Source organism: Coregonus lavaretus, assembly GCF_964263955.1.
Source record: "Coregonus lavaretus genome assembly, chromosome: 3".
Classification (NCBI taxonomy): domain Eukaryota; kingdom Metazoa; phylum Chordata; class Actinopteri; order Salmoniformes; family Salmonidae; genus Coregonus; species Coregonus lavaretus.
In genome coordinates, this window is record NC_139990.1 from 59,722,250 (window position 1) to 59,743,523 (window position 21,274).

A 21,274-nucleotide genomic window follows, 5' to 3' on the forward strand; every position below is an offset into this window, starting at 1 on the left:
CCCCCTCTTCCCCAGGATGCCAAGCTTCCTGTTGACTAGAAAGACTGTGTGACTGTCAGGATCATATTTGGGAGGTAGAGCTAGTTGCTGATGATGAAACTGTGAGGGTAAAATGGTAAGGTGGTATTTGTGTGCGTGCGTTTGAAAGGGCAGATATCACAATGAAAGCATAATGGACAGCAGCAGTTGTAATCACAATGTGTTAATGTGTTCACTGTTGTGATAAATCTGCTTTTTGCCACCTTGAGTAAATATCCCAATAGCCCCGATTCCCCAGCTAGACTAGAGTTCAGCGATGCCATTTAGGCTGGGGCTGATGCTAGAGAAAAATGCAAATGATGATTATCTATGATTTTGTAATTTGTAATATGCTAATGCAAAGTATGGAGATGTGATGGTAGTCTGCCACCTATGGGGGTGTTCTAACATTACACTCTATGGTTCCACTTTGGGGAAGAACATGCCCTTGACTATTGACAGAAATTCAATACCAGTTCAATAGAAAAGCAGTTGGCCATCCGATAGCGACACAACGGAAGCCTGTTTGAAACACATAATGGAAATGGTTATGCTAGAATGGACATATGATGTCATTTTCGCCTAGTCTCCTAGTGTCTCTTCTCTGTGTGAATATTAAACAAGGTAAATATGAAATAAAAATAGCCTTTCTGTCGTGTTCCTCATTTTGGAGAATCCAGACAGTAACCCCAGGTGCTTCCTGTTTAAGACATTCTCCCCCCTCCACCCTCACCCTCTTAGAGTCTCTGAGCCTAGGGTTATGTCCCAAATGGCACCCTATTCCCTACATAGTGCACTACTTTTGACTAGAGCCATATGGGCCCTGGTCAAAAGTAGTGCACTATATAGGGAATAGGGTGCCATTTGGGATGCACACTTGGATTATGGGCGTATGCCAAGTCCTCCATTACAGTGTCAGTCTCATTGATTAGTTCTTCCTGTTCCATCCTGATCCTATCTCCTATCTGTAACGTTGCCTGTTTGTTTACACCGAAAACACAATGGAAACACTATCACTATCATGTTCACTATACACCCGATGTCGGACCAGTCCCTTTGGCGTAGACAAATAACTCTTGATTGCATTTGTTTTGAATTCCCCAAGTCTGGGATGTGGAGATGGAAAGCAGCCACAGTTCATATCTTTGCCATGCAAAAATGGGCTTTGTGACAGTAGTAGAAGTGCCAGTATTTTCCTCTGTGGAGTGGACCCTCCCTGCTCTAAGTGCTCAGTATGTGTGATGCTTGAGAGACATAGGAATGTTTTGTGGTATACTGTTGTGTGGATAAGCCTTGGTGTTGTATGTCATGTGATCAGTCAATGGATACTATGCGGCCTGACCCAGTGTTTTCGTTCCCTTTAACCCGCATCCTCCAGGAGTTTTAGATTAGACCTGCCCGCCGGCTAAGATACCATGCTGTCTGTCCTTTTACATCCAGGAATGAAGCCATGTAGTGGAGAGAGACTGTTATTTAGCCTCACATTTTAATGCTCCACAGATGTCAACCGGAGTCAGAGGCGTTTTTCAGGAGGGCAAATGTCTTTATCTAGCCCAGCCCTGTGTGTGTCCGTCTGTCCGTCCGTATGTCTGTCTGTTTGTCCGCGTGCAGTGTTTTCAGCTCTCATCAGTTTAAACAGTGTTTGCAGACAGAGATGTTGAACATTGGTCCATTGCTGCTCCCCTGCTATGGATTAGTATAATGAGGATTCACCAACCTCTGTTTCAGAGCACACTGCTGTTTTGTGTAATTCATTAAAGCTTCTCATTTAGATTAAAACCAGGCTACAAAGACCTGTAATTGTTTCAGCCAGGGGTAATTGAATGCTAACAGTCCTGCATGTAAAATTGAATAATTAATTTGTGTTTGCTGATCTATGTCTATCTTGCCACAACAGCTTTGAGTACTAAAATGAAAGGGACATTGTTTTGTTTTGTTTTGTTATGTTTTTAGTGTGTGAGTAGTAGAATGACGCTGACAGCGTCAGGGAGGGTATCGATCCCTAACCGACAGAGGCTTGTGGGTTGTGTAATTTCCCAGCATGCCGTAGATCTCTACAGAAGGCAGTGAGAGCTCATCAACTGTGTGTGTGTGTGTGTGTGTGGGTGTGTGTGTCTCTACAGCAGGCAGTGAGAGCTCGTCTCCCATAAACACCTCATTAAACTATTGGGATAACATTGTAGCTCTGACCACATGAAAGAGGAAGCCTACTAAAAGGGCTTTTCAAACAGGGGAAGCTTGGCCATTCTACTGAGATGTTGAGCTGTATGACTAAAATGTAAATGTAAATGTAGATCCAATAGGACAAAAAGTAATGACCACTGTTTTTGTACAACACAGCCTGTGTGTGACTGTACCTTAGACTAGATCCCCCTATTCACTTTTCTTTGGATTGGAAGTTGTACTATTACATTCAAACCCATCCAAAGTGTTCCGTTTCGAGCAGCAGGCAGGCAGTGAGCAGTGTAGCCTTAAGCCCTGTGATTACCACTGTGATATGGGTGATAAAGGAGAGGGAGAAACTCATGACCCGTGACTGAACCTCCTTTCTGTCTGGGTGGATCTCCTGCTATGCCCTCCCTTATCCTCACCTCCCCTCCCCTTCTCTCTCCCCACCCAGCCACACACAGTGCTGTGGGCGTCCATCGGGGCTGGCTGGGGCTGGCTGAGTGGAAGCATGTGGACATGTGGTCAGACTAGAGGGACTTCCTCCGCTCCCATGTGTGTAGCCCCTCCACTCCGCTCGTCTCGCTACGCTTCACAGGATAACTAACATCAGCTGCCAGCTGCACACCCACCGTCACTTCCTTAAGCTTTTGATTGGCTGCGTTTGTTGGTTCAGCAGTTGGGTGACCATTTTGAAATGTTGTAACATGTCATTTACCATGAATCTCAAGTTGTTTTTTCCTTCACTGATATTCTCAATTCTGGACACATTTTTGACTTGACCATTCTAAGTATTTTCTCAACAGGATGCAGCTTGGTTTGGTTTCACAATACAGGCACTTAGCACAGTGCTAGTAGCTGTCTTATTTGCTGTTTCCAGTTGACAGTGTACCTCCCCTCTGTTCACTGTAATATAAGAGAGTAGAGGCCAAGGATAGCTGGTGTTTTTGTATGGACTGGAGTGGTTATTTTCTCTTCTCAGTGAGTAATAGTCTCTCTGGGTGTTTGTGTATGATTTGGACTGGGTTGTGTGTGTGTGTGTGTGTGTGTGTGTAGGTTGTGTGTGTGTCTCCTGTGTTAACTACTCACCAGCCTCCCAGGCCCTTACTATTGACGTAGGCCCTCCTGTGGCCGGGGCTGTAGCCATGGCCCACCCTGTGCTGATCTATGTCTTTCTAACCCTCCCTCTCTGTCTGTCTGTCTGTCTCCCTCTCTGTCTGTCTGTCTCCCTCTCTGTCTGTCGGTCTGTCTCTCTGTCTCCCTCTCTCTCCGTCCCTCCCTGTCTCCCTCCTTCCCTCCCTCCCTGTCTCTGTCTGTCTCCCTCTCTGTCTCAGTCTGTCTCCCTCCCTCTCTGTCTGTCTGTCTCCCTCTCTGTCTGTCGGTCTGTCTCTCTGTCTCCCTCTCTCTCCGTCCCTCCCTGTCTCCCTCCTTCCCTTCCTTCCTGCCCGTCTCTGTCTCCCTCCCTCTCTGTCTCAGTCTGTCACCCTGTCTGTCTGTCTCCCTCTCTGTCTGTCGGTCTGTCTCTCTGTCTCCCTCTCTCTCCGTCCCTCCCTGTCTCCCTCCTTCCCTTCCTTCCTGCCCGTCTCTGTCTCCCTCCCTCTCTGTCTCAGTCTGTCACCCTGTCTGTCTGTCTCCCTCTCTGTCTGTCGGTCTGTCTCTCTGTCTCCCTCTCTCTCCGTCCCTCCCTGTCTCCCTCCTTCCCTTCCTTCCTGCCCGTCTCTGTCTCCCTCCCTCTCTGTCTCAGTCTGTCTCCCTCCCTCTCTGTCTTCCTCCCTCTCTGTCTGTCTACCCTGTCTGTCTGTCTCCCTCCCTACCTCTGTCTATGTAAATATTGGTTACACTTTACTTAAAGCCTTCTCCCTCTCCTTACATAATGTCTATCATGTCCCCTCCCTCTCCTTACAGAATATCTATGTAACAATTAACCTCGTCATGTCTTCTTCCTTCTTACAGAATATCTAATATGTCTCCTCCACTCTCCTTCCAGAATGTCTATGTAAATATCAACCGCATCATGTCTGTGGGGAACCGGCTGTTGGAGTCTGGCCACTACGCGTCGCAGCAGATCCAGCAGATCTCAGGTCAGTTGGAGCAGGAGTGGAAGGCCTTCGCTGCTGCCCTGGACGAACGCTCTACCCTGCTGGAGATGTCTGCTGCCTTCCACCTGAAGGTTGACCAGGTGAGGAGGAAGCACACACATACACACACAACGACACTCGCACACACACATTGGGATTTTCCAAATTGAACAGGAAAGGGCCACTTGTGATTTTCTTCTCTTTTCCTCTCTCTGTCTTTCATCACTTAAGCTTTTTCTTCCCGTCTGTCTTCCTTTCTCCTCCTCCCTCTCTCCGTAACCTCTCTGCCTTCTTCTCTCTTCACCTCTATTGTAGTGCATGAGGTCAGGTTGAAACCAGATGTCCAGAGTAGCAGGGTGGGCGGTATTATTATAGACTACAGGTTTGTGTACCCTACTATCCCCAAGGATTTGAAGCTACTCCATGGACTGAATCTTACCCTGCTTTGATAGAGGCTGGATTGTAAGCCCATTTTATATATGGACTTAGTTGTTGTCACATGTTTTCCAACAAACTGATTCAAGTGGAGGTGTCGTATCTGCTGTTTGGTTGTTTGCGGTTGGCATGTGAAGCTAAGTTTCAGTGCTGTGTGTGTGTCTGTGTTTGTTTACCATGGTTATAGTGAAGCTGTGGTAAACTGAGACCTCTCTGTCAGTCTGGGAACGAGCGGGGATGGTTGAGAAGAAACACAGAGAGAGAGAGAGAGAGAGAGAGAGAGAGAGACTGAAAAAATGAAATGAGATGATGCCTCTGCCTTTTATCTCCCCGCCCTCCTCATCCTCCATTTCTAGAATAATCACTTGTTTTGTGTCGTTATTCTCCTGAAGTGCCTCTACTTTCTGTCCTACTTTCCTCTCCTCCTCTCCCTGGCCAGCTCCCACAGGAACAGATGAAAATAGTTCCTATCTCTTAATGGCATTGTAGTACACTGCTGGGAGGATGCAGCGCTAATAATAATGTTAGCTAGGGCTGCCTGAAAGGCAATATGTTGCTTTCGTCCCCTGCCATGAATGTCTAATTGACTGATATACTAAACAGACAGACAGACAGGCAGACAGAGAGGGAGGGTTAGAAAGACATAGACAGACATGAGGACAAGTATAAGTATTTTTCATTGCCTGTTTTTGCCCTGTACAGGTTTTTGTATTTTAGATCAAGAGTGTTTTTGTGTGCACTAGTTACTGTGGTTGGATGATTGCACATACAAATGCTGTGGTACATTTAGGTAGTCATGATGCTATTCCATCCTTCTAAAATAGAAAAGTGTTCAAGTAGTGGAACTAATGTGCCGTTTAGAATTAGCATAATATACCTTTAACCTGCTATTGGTTTTGATCTCCCTTCTTTCTGTAACACACACCACCATGTACACACACCCTTTTGTGATTACCATTATAATGTCTGATGATGTGTGTGTCCTCCAGTACATGAGTAATGTGGAGCCGTGGTGTAAGGCGTGTGGAGAGGGAGACCTGCCCTCTGAGCTACAGGACTTGGAGGACACCATCCACCATCACACAGGACTCTATGAACACATCACCACTGCCTACTCGGAGGTACTATGGGGGCTGCAGTCACTACACATTCTAGTGCCCAATGCTCATGCACTGAAGTGATTAGTGGGTGATTAGCACTTTTTGTGCCATCTTGTTTTAAAGGAAAATAAATAGCATCTGCAACATGCTCTAAAGTAATCCTGCATCGTTCCGATTCAGATGTATTTTCAAAGTTCATTGTCAACCTTTTCCCCACCTCACCTGGGATTTCTCCTCTCCTATCTTCTCCTTTCCTCTCCAGGTGAGCCAAGATGGGAAGTCCCTATTGGACAAGCTGCAGCGGCCCCTGACCCCGGGCAGTGCTGATTCGCTGACGGCCTCGGCCAACTACTCCAAGGCAGTGCACCACGTGCTGGACATCATCCACGAGGTGCTACACCACCAAAGACAACTGGAGAACATCTGGCAACACCGCAAGGTCCGGCTGCACCAGCGCCTGCAGCTCTGTGTCTTCCAACAGGACGTCCAGCAGGTACATACACACAGGCACACACACGCTTAGGCAGACGCAGGCACACACAAACGCACACACAATACATAATACACACACACTGTACCATCATTGTCAGAGACCGCTATACTTATTGTACAGTGCTTTATCCATCTAAAACCTGATTTTCATGCATGTTCAAAACCAAAGAGAACTGTGTTGTAATTTTGCGGAGTACATTTAGCCCTCTCCACTTTCTTCAAAGTGTTTTCAGTGACACCTGGGGTTTCTGAGTGAAAACTTATCTGCGTGAGTGGCTGACAGGCCCTTGTGATTAGGACTGAGCTGGTTTCTACTTCTCTGTGCCCTGTGGACATGCTCACTATTCCCTCTCTCTCTCGCTCTCTCTCTCTCTCTCTCTCTCTCTCTCTCTCTCTCTCCGCTCTCTCTCTCTCTCTCTCTCTCTCTCTCCCGCTCTCTCTCTCTCTCTCTCTCTCTCTCTCTCTCTCTCTCTCTCTCTCTCTCTCTCTCTCTCTCTCCCGCTCTCTCTCTCTGTTTCTTTCTCTCTCCTGATATGTACTAGTTGCCATGGTAATCCAATTTACTGCCACATAATGTGTTGCGTGTTCCATATGTCCCATAGAATGATGCGCTCTAAGAGGAGAGACCTTGAAAACCCACAATCAAAATCACGTTTATTATTCTATTCAGCAATAATACTGAGATGAGGCAACTGGCCACCCATCTGTTCAATAAATAATAAGGCAATTATTAACTAAGATGTATTATCACAGTCTATAGAAATGCTGACACGTTGGTCTGTAGTGGATTATGTATTTCTTCATCCATGTTTCCTTATTAAAAGTGCCAGCCTGCGTCCCAAATGACACCCTATTCCCTATATAGTGCACTACTTTTGATCAGAGCCTTATGGACTAGGAATAGGGGGCCATTTGAGACGCAGCCCAAGACTTGGCACAGTGATGCAGAGCAGAGGGTAGAGGGTGGGTCTGACTGGGAAGGCATTATGTTATGGCAGTAGCCTTGGACAGAACAGGGCCTCAATAGAGCTGTCCCAGACACAGTCCATCAATCTAAGGGTCCCGAAGCTCCCCCTTGTGGCACAGCACATCAGATCAGCCTATACATACAAGGAACATCCCTGTTCATAGGCTAGTTGTCACCACACCTGGGTTCAAATAGTATCTGTTTTCTTGCAAATGCTTCCGCATTTAATTGAGCCTGCATGGAGTGCTAGGTTTGCACTTTTAGGACTAGCCTATTTAATTGGTTCCATTGTAGCCAGGCAGGCTCAATCAAACGCTCAACGTATCTTGATTCCAAGTAGCAACTATCCTAAGGCCTATCACAGTACACAGATGATGTGATCCAGCATGTGCTACATCACTCTAGTGCCTTTATTAGACAGGGCTCTGGCAAACCCTCTCTGTACCAGTGTATTTCAGTCTCTCCCTCTCTCGCCCCTGTGTGTGTGTGTGTGCAGGTGCTGGACTGGATAGAGAACCATGGTGAAGCCTTCCTCAGTAAGCATACAGGAGTGGGGAAGTCTCTACACAGAGCTCGGGCCCTGCAGAAGAGACACGAGGACTTTGAGGAGGTGGCCCAGGTGAGCTGGGACACACACACACACACACACACACACACACACACACACACACACACACACACACACACACACACACACACACACTCACACTCACTCACTCACTCACTCACTCACTCACTCACTCACTCACTCACTCACTCACTCACTCACTCACTCTCACACACACACACACTCACACACACACACACTCACACACACACACACACACACACACACACACACACACAAAAATAGTATTATTTTGTAGTCCCATGTAGCTCAGTTGGTAGAGCATGGCGCTTGCAACGCCAGGGTTGTAGCTTCGATTCCCACGGGGGGCCAGTATGGAGAAGAAAAAAAAAGTATGCACTCACTAACTGTAAGTCGCTCTGGATAAGAGCGTCTGCTAAATGACCAAAAATTTAAATGTGAACTTATTCATTTATATATTATTAGCCTGTGATGGGTGATTTGAAGGAGTCAGCCGCAGGAGGGTAAATCACAGAATAACAGGATTTATTCAGGAATACAGTAATGTGTCAAAACAGTCCAGTGCGCAAAACAGGCACACTGGAACCAACAAGGCACCCGGGAAAAATAACCTGCCGATACAAAATACAAGGAGCTCAACCGAGCTTCACTATCCTCACAATAAACAATCCCACACAAAGACAAGGGGGCAGAGGGAACACTTATACAGGTACTGATGAGGGGATATGAACCAGGTGTGTGTAATAAACAAGACAAAACTAATGGAATAATGAGATGAGGAGCGGCAGTGGCTAAAAGGCCGGTGACGACGAACGCCGAAGCCTGCCCGAACAAGGAGAGGAGGCAGCTTCGGAGGAAGTCGTGACGTAGCCCATATGTTCATATAATTACCTGTAATGTGGCAGTCCGCATGATGTCTCTTCTAATGCCCCCCTGTCCAGAACACCTATACTAACGCTGACAAGCTGCTGGAGGCAGCAGAGCAGTTGGCCCAGACAGGAGAGTGTGATCCAGAGGAGATTTACCAGGCAGCCCACCAGCTAGAGGACCGCATCCAGGACTTTGTACGTCGCGTGGAGCAACGCAAGGTCCTCCTGGACATGTCTGTGGCCTTCCACACTCACGTCAAAGAGGTACGAGCCTGGGTCATTATAATTACTGCAGCTCCCCTTACAAAACTGTACTAATGAAAGTTATTGTTGTATTCGATCTACAGTATGTCTCTAGTCAGGTCTATGGCTCAGAGTCTACTAAATTGCATGAATCTGAGTGTGAAACGACTTTTAACCCATTTAACTATTAAAGAAAGTTGTGTGTATTGAGACCTGCCAGCTAGCTGTTGTAATATTGATACCCCTCTGGAGGTGGTAATGACATCTGGTGTAGATGTTCCCATGGTAGGGCTATGAGAGGGTTCTCCACTCCTCACCCTGAGGAAAGTTTAAGTTCTGCCTTTAAAGGTGTTCAACCTCCCCCTCGCCCCAGCCCAGTTAGTGCTGTGATAGAGATGACAGCCAGCCAGGGTAATAAGAGGTTTGATACAGGAGTTTAGTGGCATGAAAAATGTATTACATCAGTACTGCCACACAACACACAGCCCACACACTGAAGAGTAGGAGTGTGAGTGTGTGTGCGTGCGTTATATTGTATTTATACAACGGGTGGTTTTAATCCTGAATGCTGATTTGGTTAAAACCGCATTCCAGCCAGTGTCTATTCCACAACTAAATCTATGATGTTAAAATGCCTATTTACTCTGTTCCATCTGACTGCGCAATCCACTGTCTCATCAGCCCAGCCAGGCAATTTATAAACTTGATCTCCACTATGACAAGCATCTACACATTATCTCAAATTGCTTTTGGATTAACGTTTAGTTTTCAACTGTGGAGATTTGTATAAACCTTGCTGTCTGTCTCCGACATTTGCAATGTTGTTTCAATATTGAAATTTGATCTCCAGCTGTCACGTAGTAATGAATGTGTTGGGAGTCGGGATGAGACAGACACACAGGCAGGCAGCGTTTCTCAGCCAGTCGGAATCATGAATCAGCTGGCATCGTTTTTATGGATATATACAAAGAAATATCAATAGAAAACAGGTCAAACTAAGTGCAGCTAGATTGCAGTCTTTCCAGCTTCAGTTTGAAGTGATTGTGTTAGCTGTGTTGTTGGCTAGCTCCTCTGAACAACAGTGTCCTGATGAGAGGGCACATTTTTTATGCCAGGTGAAATCGCGCATCATTAGCTCATTGTTATGGATGTATCCAAATAAATGTCACTAGAAAACAGCAAATGCAAATGCAGCTACTATGTTGTTATTCTGGCTGCACTTTTTGACGTGACTGTAAGTTAGCCGTAGTTGGCTAGCTAGCAAGCAAAGAATAAGAACGTTGCCAGCCAGTATGGCAATGGAACATTTAGAGCGAACGACTGAGTCGCGTCTCTGGCAACCGAACCGATAGAACGAATGACCAGCCGGCTTTGGTAGCATCCCTAGATTTGTGTCGGGACTATATCTTGTGGAAGGATGAATTAGTATGAATAAATTAATCAAAATAACGTTTTTAATTAAAATATGTAAATCATTATTTGAATATGTTGGTAACCCATTGTATAAAAGTGATAATGCCCGAGAAGCCGGTGTTTGGAGGATATATTGGCATGGTTTGCCGGCCCGAGACGAACACCCGTGCCAGTATATCCTCCAAACACCAGCTTCTCGTACACTATCACTTAATTATGTGTGTGTGTCCTGTGACAGCGGATGGGCTGCCCAAAGTGACTCTGACACTGACACATAGGGGTATTTTCCAACAAACTAAACACAGTGCCTCCCTCCCCCTCCACTCACTACTCTCTTCTACTACATTTTACATTTACATTTTAGTCATTTAGCAGACGCTCTTATCCAGAGCGACTTACAGTTAGTGAATACATATCTTCTTTTTTTTATACTGGCCCCCCGTGGGAATCGAACCCACAACCCTGGCGTTGCAAACGCCATGCTCTATCAACTGAGCTACATCCCTGCCGGCCATTCCCTCCCCTACCCTGGACGACGCTGGGCCAATTGTGCGCCGCCCATGAGTCTCCCGGTCGCGGCCAGCTGCGACAGAGCCTGGATACGAACCAGGATCTCTAGTGGCACAGTTAGCACTGCGATGCAGTGCCTTAGACCACTGTGCCACTCAGGAGACTTGACTGGAGCCTCTAGCTATTGCCAAAACTCAGGAAGCTGTTCTGTTTCTGAAATGCCTCATATTCAAAGCTGTAATTTGTCATGTCTTTATTTGTGATGAAGATTACTTGTGTGCTGTGTTTGAAAGGTTTCCCTTGTAAGAAGGCAGACCTTGTGAATTAGTGTTTCTTCCCATTATTCAATGTTCTGGCTGAGCGAGAGGTGACAGGTTTACCTTTAGAGGTGGTGCTTCACTATAGTGTCCTAAAAACAACGTCAAGCTTATTGTATTTTTCAAAACAAGGATCTCAAGTGTTTGATACAGTTGAAGTCGGACATTTACATACACTTAGGTTGGAGTCATTAAAACTAGTTTTTCAACCAATCCACACATTTCTTGTTAACAAACTATAGTTTTGGCAAGTCGGTTAGGACATAATAATAATAAGCCATTTAGCAGACGCTTTTATCCAAAGCGACTTACAGTCATGCGTGCATACATTTTTGTGTATGGGTGGTCCCGGGGATCGAACCCACTACCTTGGCGTTACAAGCGCCGTGCTCTACCAGTTGAGCTACAGAGGACATCTACTTTGTGCATGACACAAGTAATTTTTCCATCAATTGTTTACAGACAGATTATTTCACTTATAATTCACTGTATCACAATTCCAGTGGGTCAGTTTACATACACTAAGTTGACTGTGCCTTTAAACAGCTTGGAAAATTCCAGAAAATGATGTCATGGCTTTAGAAGCTTCTGATAGGCTAATTGACATCATTTGAGTCAATTGGAGGTGTACCTGTGGATGTATTTCAAGGCCTCCCTTCAAACTCAGTGCCTCTGCTTGACATCATGGGAAAATCAAAAGAAATCAGCCAAGACCTCAGAAAAAAAATGGTAGACCTCCACAAGTCTGGTTCATCCTTGGAAGCAATTTCCAAACACCTGAAGGTACCACGTTCATCTGTAGAAACAATAGTACGCAAGTATAAACACCATGGGACCACGCAGCCGTCATACTGCTCAGGAAGGAGACGCGTTGTGTCTCCTAGAGATGAGAAAAGTGCAAATCAATCCCAGAACAACAGCAAAGGACCTTGTGAAGATGCTGGAGGAATCAGGTACAAAAGTATCTATATCCACAGTAAAACGAGTCCTATATATCGACATAACCTGAAAGGCCGCTCAGCAAGGAAGAAGCCACTGCTCCAAAACCGCCATAGAAAAGCCAGACTACGGTTTGCAACTGCACATAGGGACAAAGATTGTACTTTTTTGAGAAATGTCCTCTGGTCTGATGAAACATAAATGTCAGGAATAGAACTGTTTGGCCATAATGACCATCGTTATGTTTGGAGGATAAAGGGGTAGGCTTGCAAGCCGAAGAACACTATCCCAACCGTGAAGCACGGGGGTGGCAGCATCATGCTGTGGGGGTGCTTTGCTACAGGAGGGACTGGTGCACTTCACGAAATAGATGGCATCATGAGGAAGGAAAATTATGTGGATATATTGAAGCAACATCTCAAGACATCAGTCAGGAAGTTAAAGCTTGGTCGCAAATGGGTCTTCCAAATGGACAATGACCCCAAGCATACTTCCAAAGTTGTGGCAAAATGGCTTAAGGACAACAAAGTCAAGGTATTGGAGTGGCCATCACAAAGCCCTAACCTCAATCCTATAGAAAATGTGTCGGCAGAACTGAAAAAGCGTGTGCGAGCAAGGAGGCCTTCAAACCTGACTCAGTTACACCAGCTCTGTCAGGAGGAATAGGCCAAAATTCACCCAAGTTATTGTGGGAAGCTTGTGGAAGGCTACCCGAAACATTTGACCCAAGTTAAACAATTTAACGGCAATGCTACCAAATACTAATTGAGTGTATGTAAACTTCTGGCCCACTGGGAATGTGATGAAATAAATAAAAGCTATATTAAATCATTATCTCTACTATTATTCTGACATTTCACATTCTTAAAATAAAGTGGTGATCCTAACTGACCTAAAACAGGGAATTTTTACTCAGATTAAATGTCAGGAATTGTGAAAAACTGAGTTTAAATGTATTTGGCTAAGGTGTATGTAAACTTCTGACTTCAACTGTATATGAGAAAGTTAACTTGCAATCTGTGTTGTTTCAATCAGTGTTATTAGCTTAGGCATTAATGAACAGCATGAACCTTTCTGTAAAGGTTCTGTGCCAGTGCGCTGTTTTTTACTCCGTGTGCTGACATTTATATTGTCTTTACAGTACATGGCCTGATATTCATATTAATTCATCATTTATTTTATGCTACCATATGGTGTAATAACACCCATCTGTTGTATAGAGGTGGTTGGATTAGGCCCGGTTCCAACTTTCCGCCTCTGTTCTTAGCCTGTGTTGTGTTTGCCTGTCTTTGTGTGTTATTATGGAAAAATAGAGCCATATGAACCGGAACAAAACACATTTTGGGTCCCAAATGTCATCCTATTCCCTACATAGGACACTTATTTTGAAAAGGGCCCTATGGGAGCTGGTCAAAAGTAGTGCACTATATAGGGAATAGGGTGCCATTTGGGACACAAATAAAAAAAGCGGCGGGTGGTAGATTGGGCAGGGAGGGTCCTACCTGCTGGTACGGGTGCTTTGGTTTGAGCCACCATGCTAATATAACCAGATGGTTAATCCTGCCACAATGACTCAATGCAGCTCCCTCCTTCACTCCTCTTTCTCTCCCTCTCTCCTCTGCTTTTAATTTGTCCTTCTTTACCTCGCTCTCTGTGTGATAGCAGTCAGCTCCTTTACCCTTATAGTGTGTTTGTGGTGTAACAAGTTGATCTCGTGTGATTGGCCAGCTGTGACCTCTGACTGTGATTCTGATTGGCCGCCTGGGCTGTCTGTCACTGTGTGCCCACGCAGCTGTGGACGTGGTTGGAGGAGCTGCAGAAGGAGCTGCTGGATGATGTGTATGCTGAGTCTGTGGAGGCGGTGCAGGACCTGATCAAACGCTTCGGCCAGCAGCAGCAGACCACCCTGCAAGCCACTGTCAACGTCATCAAGGAGGGAGAGGACCTCATCCAGCAGCTCAGGTAGCTCACAGCGCACGCATCCTCTATCCTAAATCAATCCCTTCTAGCCCCTACCCGCCATAGAAATATGCTAATTTACCAAGTAATAAAGGTTGTTTTGTGTTTATTTAGAACTGTGCAGCATTGTAGAGCAGTATTACTGTCTCCCTTTACCCTACCATTAAGAGACCTTGATAGCAGCACTGCACGCTACTAACTGGCAACAGAGGTGCATTTTAAGCTTCTAAAAGCATGCCGTCTAACACATAATTAAACTCTGCTAGCTGTTCTACCACCAAACAGTGTTACATGTAATTCATGATATTGAAACTAGTGTATTTAATGTGTTTGTTGATCTATCTAACCTCTGACCCCGGCCTCCACACAGGGACTCCGCTATCTCCAGTAACAAGACGCCCCACAACAGCTCCATGGCCCACATCCAGAGTGTCCTACAGCAGCTGGATGAGGCCCAGGCTCAGATGGAAGAGCTGTTTCAGGAGAGGAAGATCAAACTGGAACTCTTCCTGCAGCTACGCATCTTCGAGAGGGACGCCATCGACGTAAGTGGCCCCCATGTCAATAAAGTTCAGATCAATCAATCTATCAATCAACCAATCTATCATGTCCTCTATTGCCCGTATCTGACCTGTGTCTTTTCCAGAGATTGAATGTTTCACAGTCAGTGTTTCTGTAGCAGTTTTATCTGGTAGTGTAAGGTCTTGAGTCCCTGCTGAGAGACTCAAAAGGAGTCTTTCTGCTGCTGCTGTTATTCTAATCTCTCTCTTTCCTGTTACACCATCAAAGTAGCAGTAGTTGATTAACGATATTGATTCACATCCCAGAAATTAAGCATTAGCTACAGCAGCCTTTGACATTATAAAGCCTGGAGTACTGATATTCATGATGTTATCATCCCCCTTTCTGGGAAGTTATTGTATTGAGTTGATGACTCATTTAAGTGTGTGTGTGTGTGTGTGTGTGTGTGTGTGTGGGGGGGGATATGAGGCACTCACATACCTGAAGTGTTGGTGTTGTGTTGCGATAACAGGGTCATTGAATAGAGGAGGAGGACGTTTCGTTTTCGGCACATTAAGTAGACTACAGTGCAGTTTGACAAATCACATTACATTGTGTTCATATTTCTATTCATTTTCTCATAAAGACGTCTCACATGTCTCTCCCAAGTGGAAACCTACAGTCAGTGAATGAAATATCGACCCGTGCTTGGCACACACTGCCCCTTGCCTGTCTGCACATGCAGCCCATCTCACACTGAGGTGGAATGCCACTATAGTAGTGCAGCAGTCACACTAGTCTGTGTGGTAAGAGACCACAGCCAGACTGATACAGTATTTTCTCCTCAGAGGTGCAGTACAGTACAGCCTTCACATTAGCTCTGCACATTAGCTGGGACCTGTGGGAGGGAGGGAGCGGCATGCATGTCAGTCAGTCAGTCAGTCAGTCAGTCAATATGACACAGGAGGGAGGGAGAGTTAGTTTTCCCTCCACTCCTCCTCTTCACACCCCTGGGACGCTGTTCCTTCTTGGCTCCCACTGAGGGGTTAGGCAGCAACACGCAGGTTCAGGTTCGAGGTGAGGCAGAGGTACGGCACGCAGTGTCCCATTCAGTCTTAGAGCAGGATTCCTGTCCTCACGGAGCCAGTCTCTTCTACATGAGCCAGGAGGAGGAAAATATTATGTGTCTGCTTAGACTCAGAGAGGGGTTTCTACTCTGCTTTGTGATAGCAGCCCAGCCCGGTAAGTGCCTCCTGGTGCCTGGGAAGGAGGGAACGGGAGAGAAGAGGAGAGTGGCAGGTGAAGAAAAGATGTTAGAAGGACTAAAGGCTTGTGGTATTTATGCCTGGGAGCTTTACCTAGCTGTCATTCAGCCTTCTGTAATGTGCTTATGAGTTAAGTGAATATGACTCCTACAGAACAGTCAGCAAGACATTTTCAAGAGATATTTGTGAGTTATTGGATTTTTGGAGTTGTAGCACTCTAGACTGGATCGTAGTGTTTTGAGAAGGGTTTTTGATAGGGCTGGGAATTGCCAGGGACCTCATTATACAATATAATAATAATATGCCATTTAGCAGACCCTTTAATCAAAGCGACTTACAGTCATGTGTGCATACATTTTTATGTATTATCACGATATTATATATATTGCGATTCTCACGATTCTATATGTATTGCGATTCGATACTGTGATTTTATTGCTATTCGATGTTCCGAACATATTGCTCACCATATGTCTGCTGCAGGGGAACAAGAGAGAGCCCTGAGAAAATGAAATAAAAGTGCTGAAAACAAATTGGACCCCTATTTAAAAAGAAGATGGAGAACAAGCTATGAAGGAAAAATGCTGGACATTTGGTGCAGGTACAGCCAACTAGCACAAAAATAATATTGCGATATTGTCAAAACGATACGATATATCGTAAAAAATTATAAGCCGATATGTAACTGTATCGAATTTCCCCCATCACTAGTTTTTGAGCAGAATTGAGGAGAAATAGTATTGGACGTACAGATCATATTTAATCAAATCAAATGTTATTTGCCACATGCGCCGAATACAGTGAAATGCTAACTTACAAGCCCTTAACCAACGATGCAGTTTTAAGAAAATAAAATAGATAAGTAAAAAATTTAAATAGCAAATAATTAAAGAGCAGCAGTAAAATAAAATAACAGTAGGGAGGCTATATACAGGGGGTACTGGTAAAGAGTCAATGTGCGGGGGCACCGGTTAGTCGAGGTAATTGAAGTAATATGTACATGTGGGTAGAGTTAAAGTGACTATGCATAGATAATAAACAGAGTAGCAGCAGCGTAAAAGAGGGGTTGAGGGTGGGGTGGGGGGGGGGGGGTTATGCAAATAGTCTGGGTAGCCATGATTAGCTGTTCAGGAGTCTTATGGCTTGGAGGTAGAAGCTGTTAAGAAGCCTTTTGGACCTAGACTTGGCGCTCCGGTACTGCTTGCCATGTGGTAGTTTTTAGGGCCTTCCACTGACACCACCTGGTATAGAGGTATTGGATGGCAGGAAGCTTGGCCCCAGTGATGTACTGGGCCGAACGCACAACCATATGTAGTGCCTTGCGGTTGGAGCCCGAGCAGTTGCCATACCAGGCGGTGATGCAACCAGTCAGGATGCTCTCGATGGTGCAGCTGTATAACTTTTTGAGGATCTGAGGACCCATGCCAAATCTTTTCAGTCTCCTTAGGCTTTGTCATGCCCTCTTCACGACTGTCTTGGTGTGTTTGGACCATACTGTATGGTCCAAACCATACTGTATGGTCCAGATGTCTTTTGATATCATATGTACATGTGTTTAGATGGTTGTTAGTGCATGCTTGCTGAATACTTTGTGTCCACAGAGCAACTATTACCTGTACATTACACTGCTGATGTTACCTTTGCTGTTTTGTTAGACTCTTTCTCATATTTTAAAGCATTGTATTACTGAGGTTTCATCAGACCTTTCTGTTTTGACAGTTGTTGTTGGCTGTCTGCCTTGTGCAAAGAATGGGCCGTTCTCAACCTCAGAAGTGCTATATAAATAATGGTGTTGTCTGTGGTTGCAGCCATGACTCACTCATATTGTAAAAACAAAAGAAGAACTGTTCTGTTATTGACTGAGGTGGTGTAGATCTCGGTATTACAGCTTCTTGGATTATGAAGTTACAAAGACATTTGGTTGATCGACACGTATGACCGTACAGATCGCTTACTATAGAGCTCTGTCGCATTATGTTTCAATCACCTTCTCAAAGATAGACAGAAAAAACTACTGCCAAGGAACTACTATTGCATGATCATAATCATGAGAAGCCAACAATCCACATCCTATATCTCCATAGGTCTATGTTTTGTTTATGTGTTGATCCAGTTATCAAATTGCTTAGCTTAGATGATCAAGGCTTGGTTTGCTGTTACATTATCTCCATGTTAAGATCTTAAACAGTGATCAGCGATGGATTAGGATATGGATCATAGCTGAACGGAGTTTGTTGTTAATTACTACCATGTTCTAGGCTCTGACTTGTACATAAACAGTGAGCGTGAACACTACTAAGCCCCATGTAGCCTGGGCCTTCCATGAAGCAGCCATACGCTCAGTGAGTTACAGCTAGCTAGCCCTATAGCCCTTACCACATGGAACCCTCCACATCCTCACTCACATGTTCTCCCCCAGAGGACAGTACAGTACAGGACAGGACAGTACAGTACAGCCAGAGCCTGAGGAGCACAGCAGAGGGTGCAGAGGGCCATCCAGAGGAAATTAAATGACACAGTGGAGAGAATCAATAATTATTTGGTTTGCAGTACTGCGGTTTGGGATTTAACATTCTCCCATTCCCAACTCGGAACCCTCTCTTTCTCCCATTCCTTTTCTGATTTCCTTTTCATTGTCGGATGCCTTGAGATTTGATTTCACTACTCATGTGAATGGAAACAGGCAGCTGTGTAAGCCTCTCGTTTTCAGCCCAGTCATTTCTTTTTTACTAGGTCTGCTGGAGAGCCAGCCACCGCTTTAGTTCATGACTCGTATTACTTTTCCATAGTTTCCCCTCGACGACCATCACTCTGGACGCCTTGAATTTCCATCGGACACATTCTTTACATTTAGCTCTTCAGTGTATGGCTGAGCAGCAGCTGAATGGGATGGTGATCCATGTGTGGAATGGAGACTAGTGCCAGCCTGTCTCTCTCTGAAGCATCAGGAAAGCGATTCTGAAAAACAGACAGTGGATTTGTATTATATAAAGACAAATTGAAATGGAAAGCCAGTCATTGTATGCAGCCATGATATTTCGAATAGATTTGGCAACAAAAATGATCACCACCCGGCATCCACCCTCTTGGTCCTGGTTCATTACATTGATTAATTGATTTTTGACTTCATTCCAATGAATATGGAGGGCAACAGTGAAGCAGTGCTGTAGGTTAGGTAAGGTAAGCCCAGTCAGGCCCAGCCCACACTGGCATCACAGACAAAAGACTGACAGAGTACCCATCACTGTGCCAAGGTGGATATGTCATGGGCGTCATGATTCACCCTCCTTCAGCCTTCAGCAAGTGTGCGTGGGAGAGTCCTTAAACAAGTGCTAACATCACAGGCAGACGCTCCATTTAGAGTACAGTCCTGCCTACAGTCATGCCAGCTAGTCTGTGTAGTCCCTCTATAACCAAAGGAGAATTGTATAATTCTAGGGAACACTAAACACTTAGCTACTGTCTCTAAGATCAGCTTGGCTGGTGTTTTGATATCATTACAAATCCTTTCATTCTGAAGCCGAAGTCGTTTCCATCCCTCTCAGGTCATATTCCACCTAGAGGGTTGGAATGATCATCTGTGTGTGTGTGTGTTTGTACATGTGTTTGTCCTGTACGTGTAATGTCATTTAGCAGTGACCTTTATTTCAAACTAACTTACAGTGATCCCTGTGATCTGTGTGTTTCTATGTCTATTTGTACCCTTCCATTGCATTAGATAGTTTGTTGTTGCAGTTGATAGTTTGGGTATCTATAGATCATCTATAGGGGACTATCCAAATTAAGTGTTGCCCCTTTTCGTTCCCTCACACACTTCCAGATCATCTCAGACCTGGAGTCGTGGAATGAGGAGCTGTCCCAGCAGATGGGTGAGTTTGATACAGAGGACCTGACGTTGGCGGAGCAGAGACTCCAGCACCACGCTGACAAGGCCCTCACCATGAACAACCTGACCTTCGACGTCATCCACCAGGGACAGGAGCTGCTGCAGTACGTTACAGAGGTCCAGGCCAGTGGTGAGTAGTGGAGAAACACACACGGACGGATACACACACACACACACACACACACACACACACACACACACACACACACACACACACACACACACACACACACACTGACACATCAGATGGCCCAAAGCCCTGCTGCTGCTGCCAGGGCAGATGAGCTGTAAGCCAGGCCAGGTCAGCTCAGTGTTGTGGGTGAGGAGGGGAGGAGATAGGGAGAGGGGAGGAAGGAGGGGGGCGGGGGGGGTAAACCCAGCTATCGGGCGCTGGAGAGCTCAGCACAGTAGCGGCAGCAGGCCGAGGCCAGACGAGCAGATTTCATGGTAATCCTATGGACTCATGTCGCTGAGTAAAACCACTAGGCAGTGCTGCAGGACGACAGGCTGCATTGGCACGCACACACGCGTCAATGACGACATAGACAGAGGAGATTTTGCATAATCGGAATGCATCCCAGAGCAGTTCTCTCCTGGACACCAAAGAGACAGACACACAGAACTTCTATGACAGACAGGCTCTGTACTCCAGCAGCCCAATGCAGGTCTGGAACACAGGAGTGAAATGTAAGTAATATAATGTTAATGGCAGATTTGTTCCTGTGTGTCTGACTGACTGGCCATATGGAGTTACTGATGTATGTCTGTATGCTTACCTAACTGTCAGTCTTTTACAGGTAGTCGAGACTGATTGTCTTGTATGAGGAGAGAGAGAGAGAGAGACCTTGCTTCTCTCTTTTCATCTTTTTGTTAGGTTTGGGTTGCATAATGGCTCTTGTTCTTTGTGTTGTTTTCAGGATTTGCTACAGTAGCTGATGAGCTCTCTCTCTCTTTCTCTCTCTCTCTCTCTCCTTCCTTTTCGCTCTCCTTCTCTCTGTCTCTCTATCTCCATACCCCCCCCCTCCCTCTCCTTCCTTCTCGCTCTCCTTCTCTCTGTCTCTCTCTCTCTCTTTCACTCTCTTGTTCTATCTCTATACCCCCCCACCTCTCTCTCTCTCTCCCCCCTCTCTGTGTCTAGGTGTGGAGTTGCTGTGTGACAGAGATGTGGACATGGCTACACGTGTTCAGGACCTGCTGGAGTTCCTCCATGAGAAGCAGCAGGAGCTGGACGTGGTGGCCGAGCAGCACAGGAGGCACCTGGAACAGTGTGTCCAACTACGCCACCTTCAGGCCGAGGTCAAACAGGTAAACATACACCATTCTCTCTCTCTCTCTCTCTCTCTCTCTCTCTCTCTCTCTCTCTCTCTCTCTCTCTCTCTCTCTCTCTCTCTCTCTCCTACTTGTGTTCTCTCTCTCTCTTACTTTTGACTTTTGCTCTCACTTGTGGTCTCTCGCTCTCTCACTCACTTTCTCGCTTTTTCTCTCTCTTTCATTTGCTCTCTCTCTCACTCCCTTACTCACCCTCAG

The 21,274-nt window shown here is 45.6% G+C and overlaps 1 protein-coding gene across 1 annotated transcript in view; it reads left to right on the plus strand.

The window, feature by feature from the left end:
* LOC311108259 (triple functional domain protein-like) overlaps positions 1-21,274 on the plus strand; it is a gene marked incomplete at its 5' end in the record, with an annotated part of 108,054 nt that overhangs the window by 33,930 nt on the left and 52,850 nt on the right. The window contains 9 exons of the mRNA XM_084150881.1: positions 4,172-4,363; positions 5,687-5,818; positions 6,060-6,290; positions 7,753-7,875; positions 8,787-8,978; positions 13,929-14,098; positions 14,466-14,640; positions 19,682-19,877; positions 20,886-21,052. Coding sequence (XP_084007007.1) covers positions 4,172-4,363; positions 5,687-5,818; positions 6,060-6,290; positions 7,753-7,875; positions 8,787-8,978; positions 13,929-14,098; positions 14,466-14,640; positions 19,682-19,877; positions 20,886-21,052 — 1,578 coding nt within the window. The remainder of the gene's footprint in view (positions 1-4,171; positions 4,364-5,686; positions 5,819-6,059; positions 6,291-7,752; positions 7,876-8,786; positions 8,979-13,928; positions 14,099-14,465; positions 14,641-19,681; positions 19,878-20,885; positions 21,053-21,274) is intronic.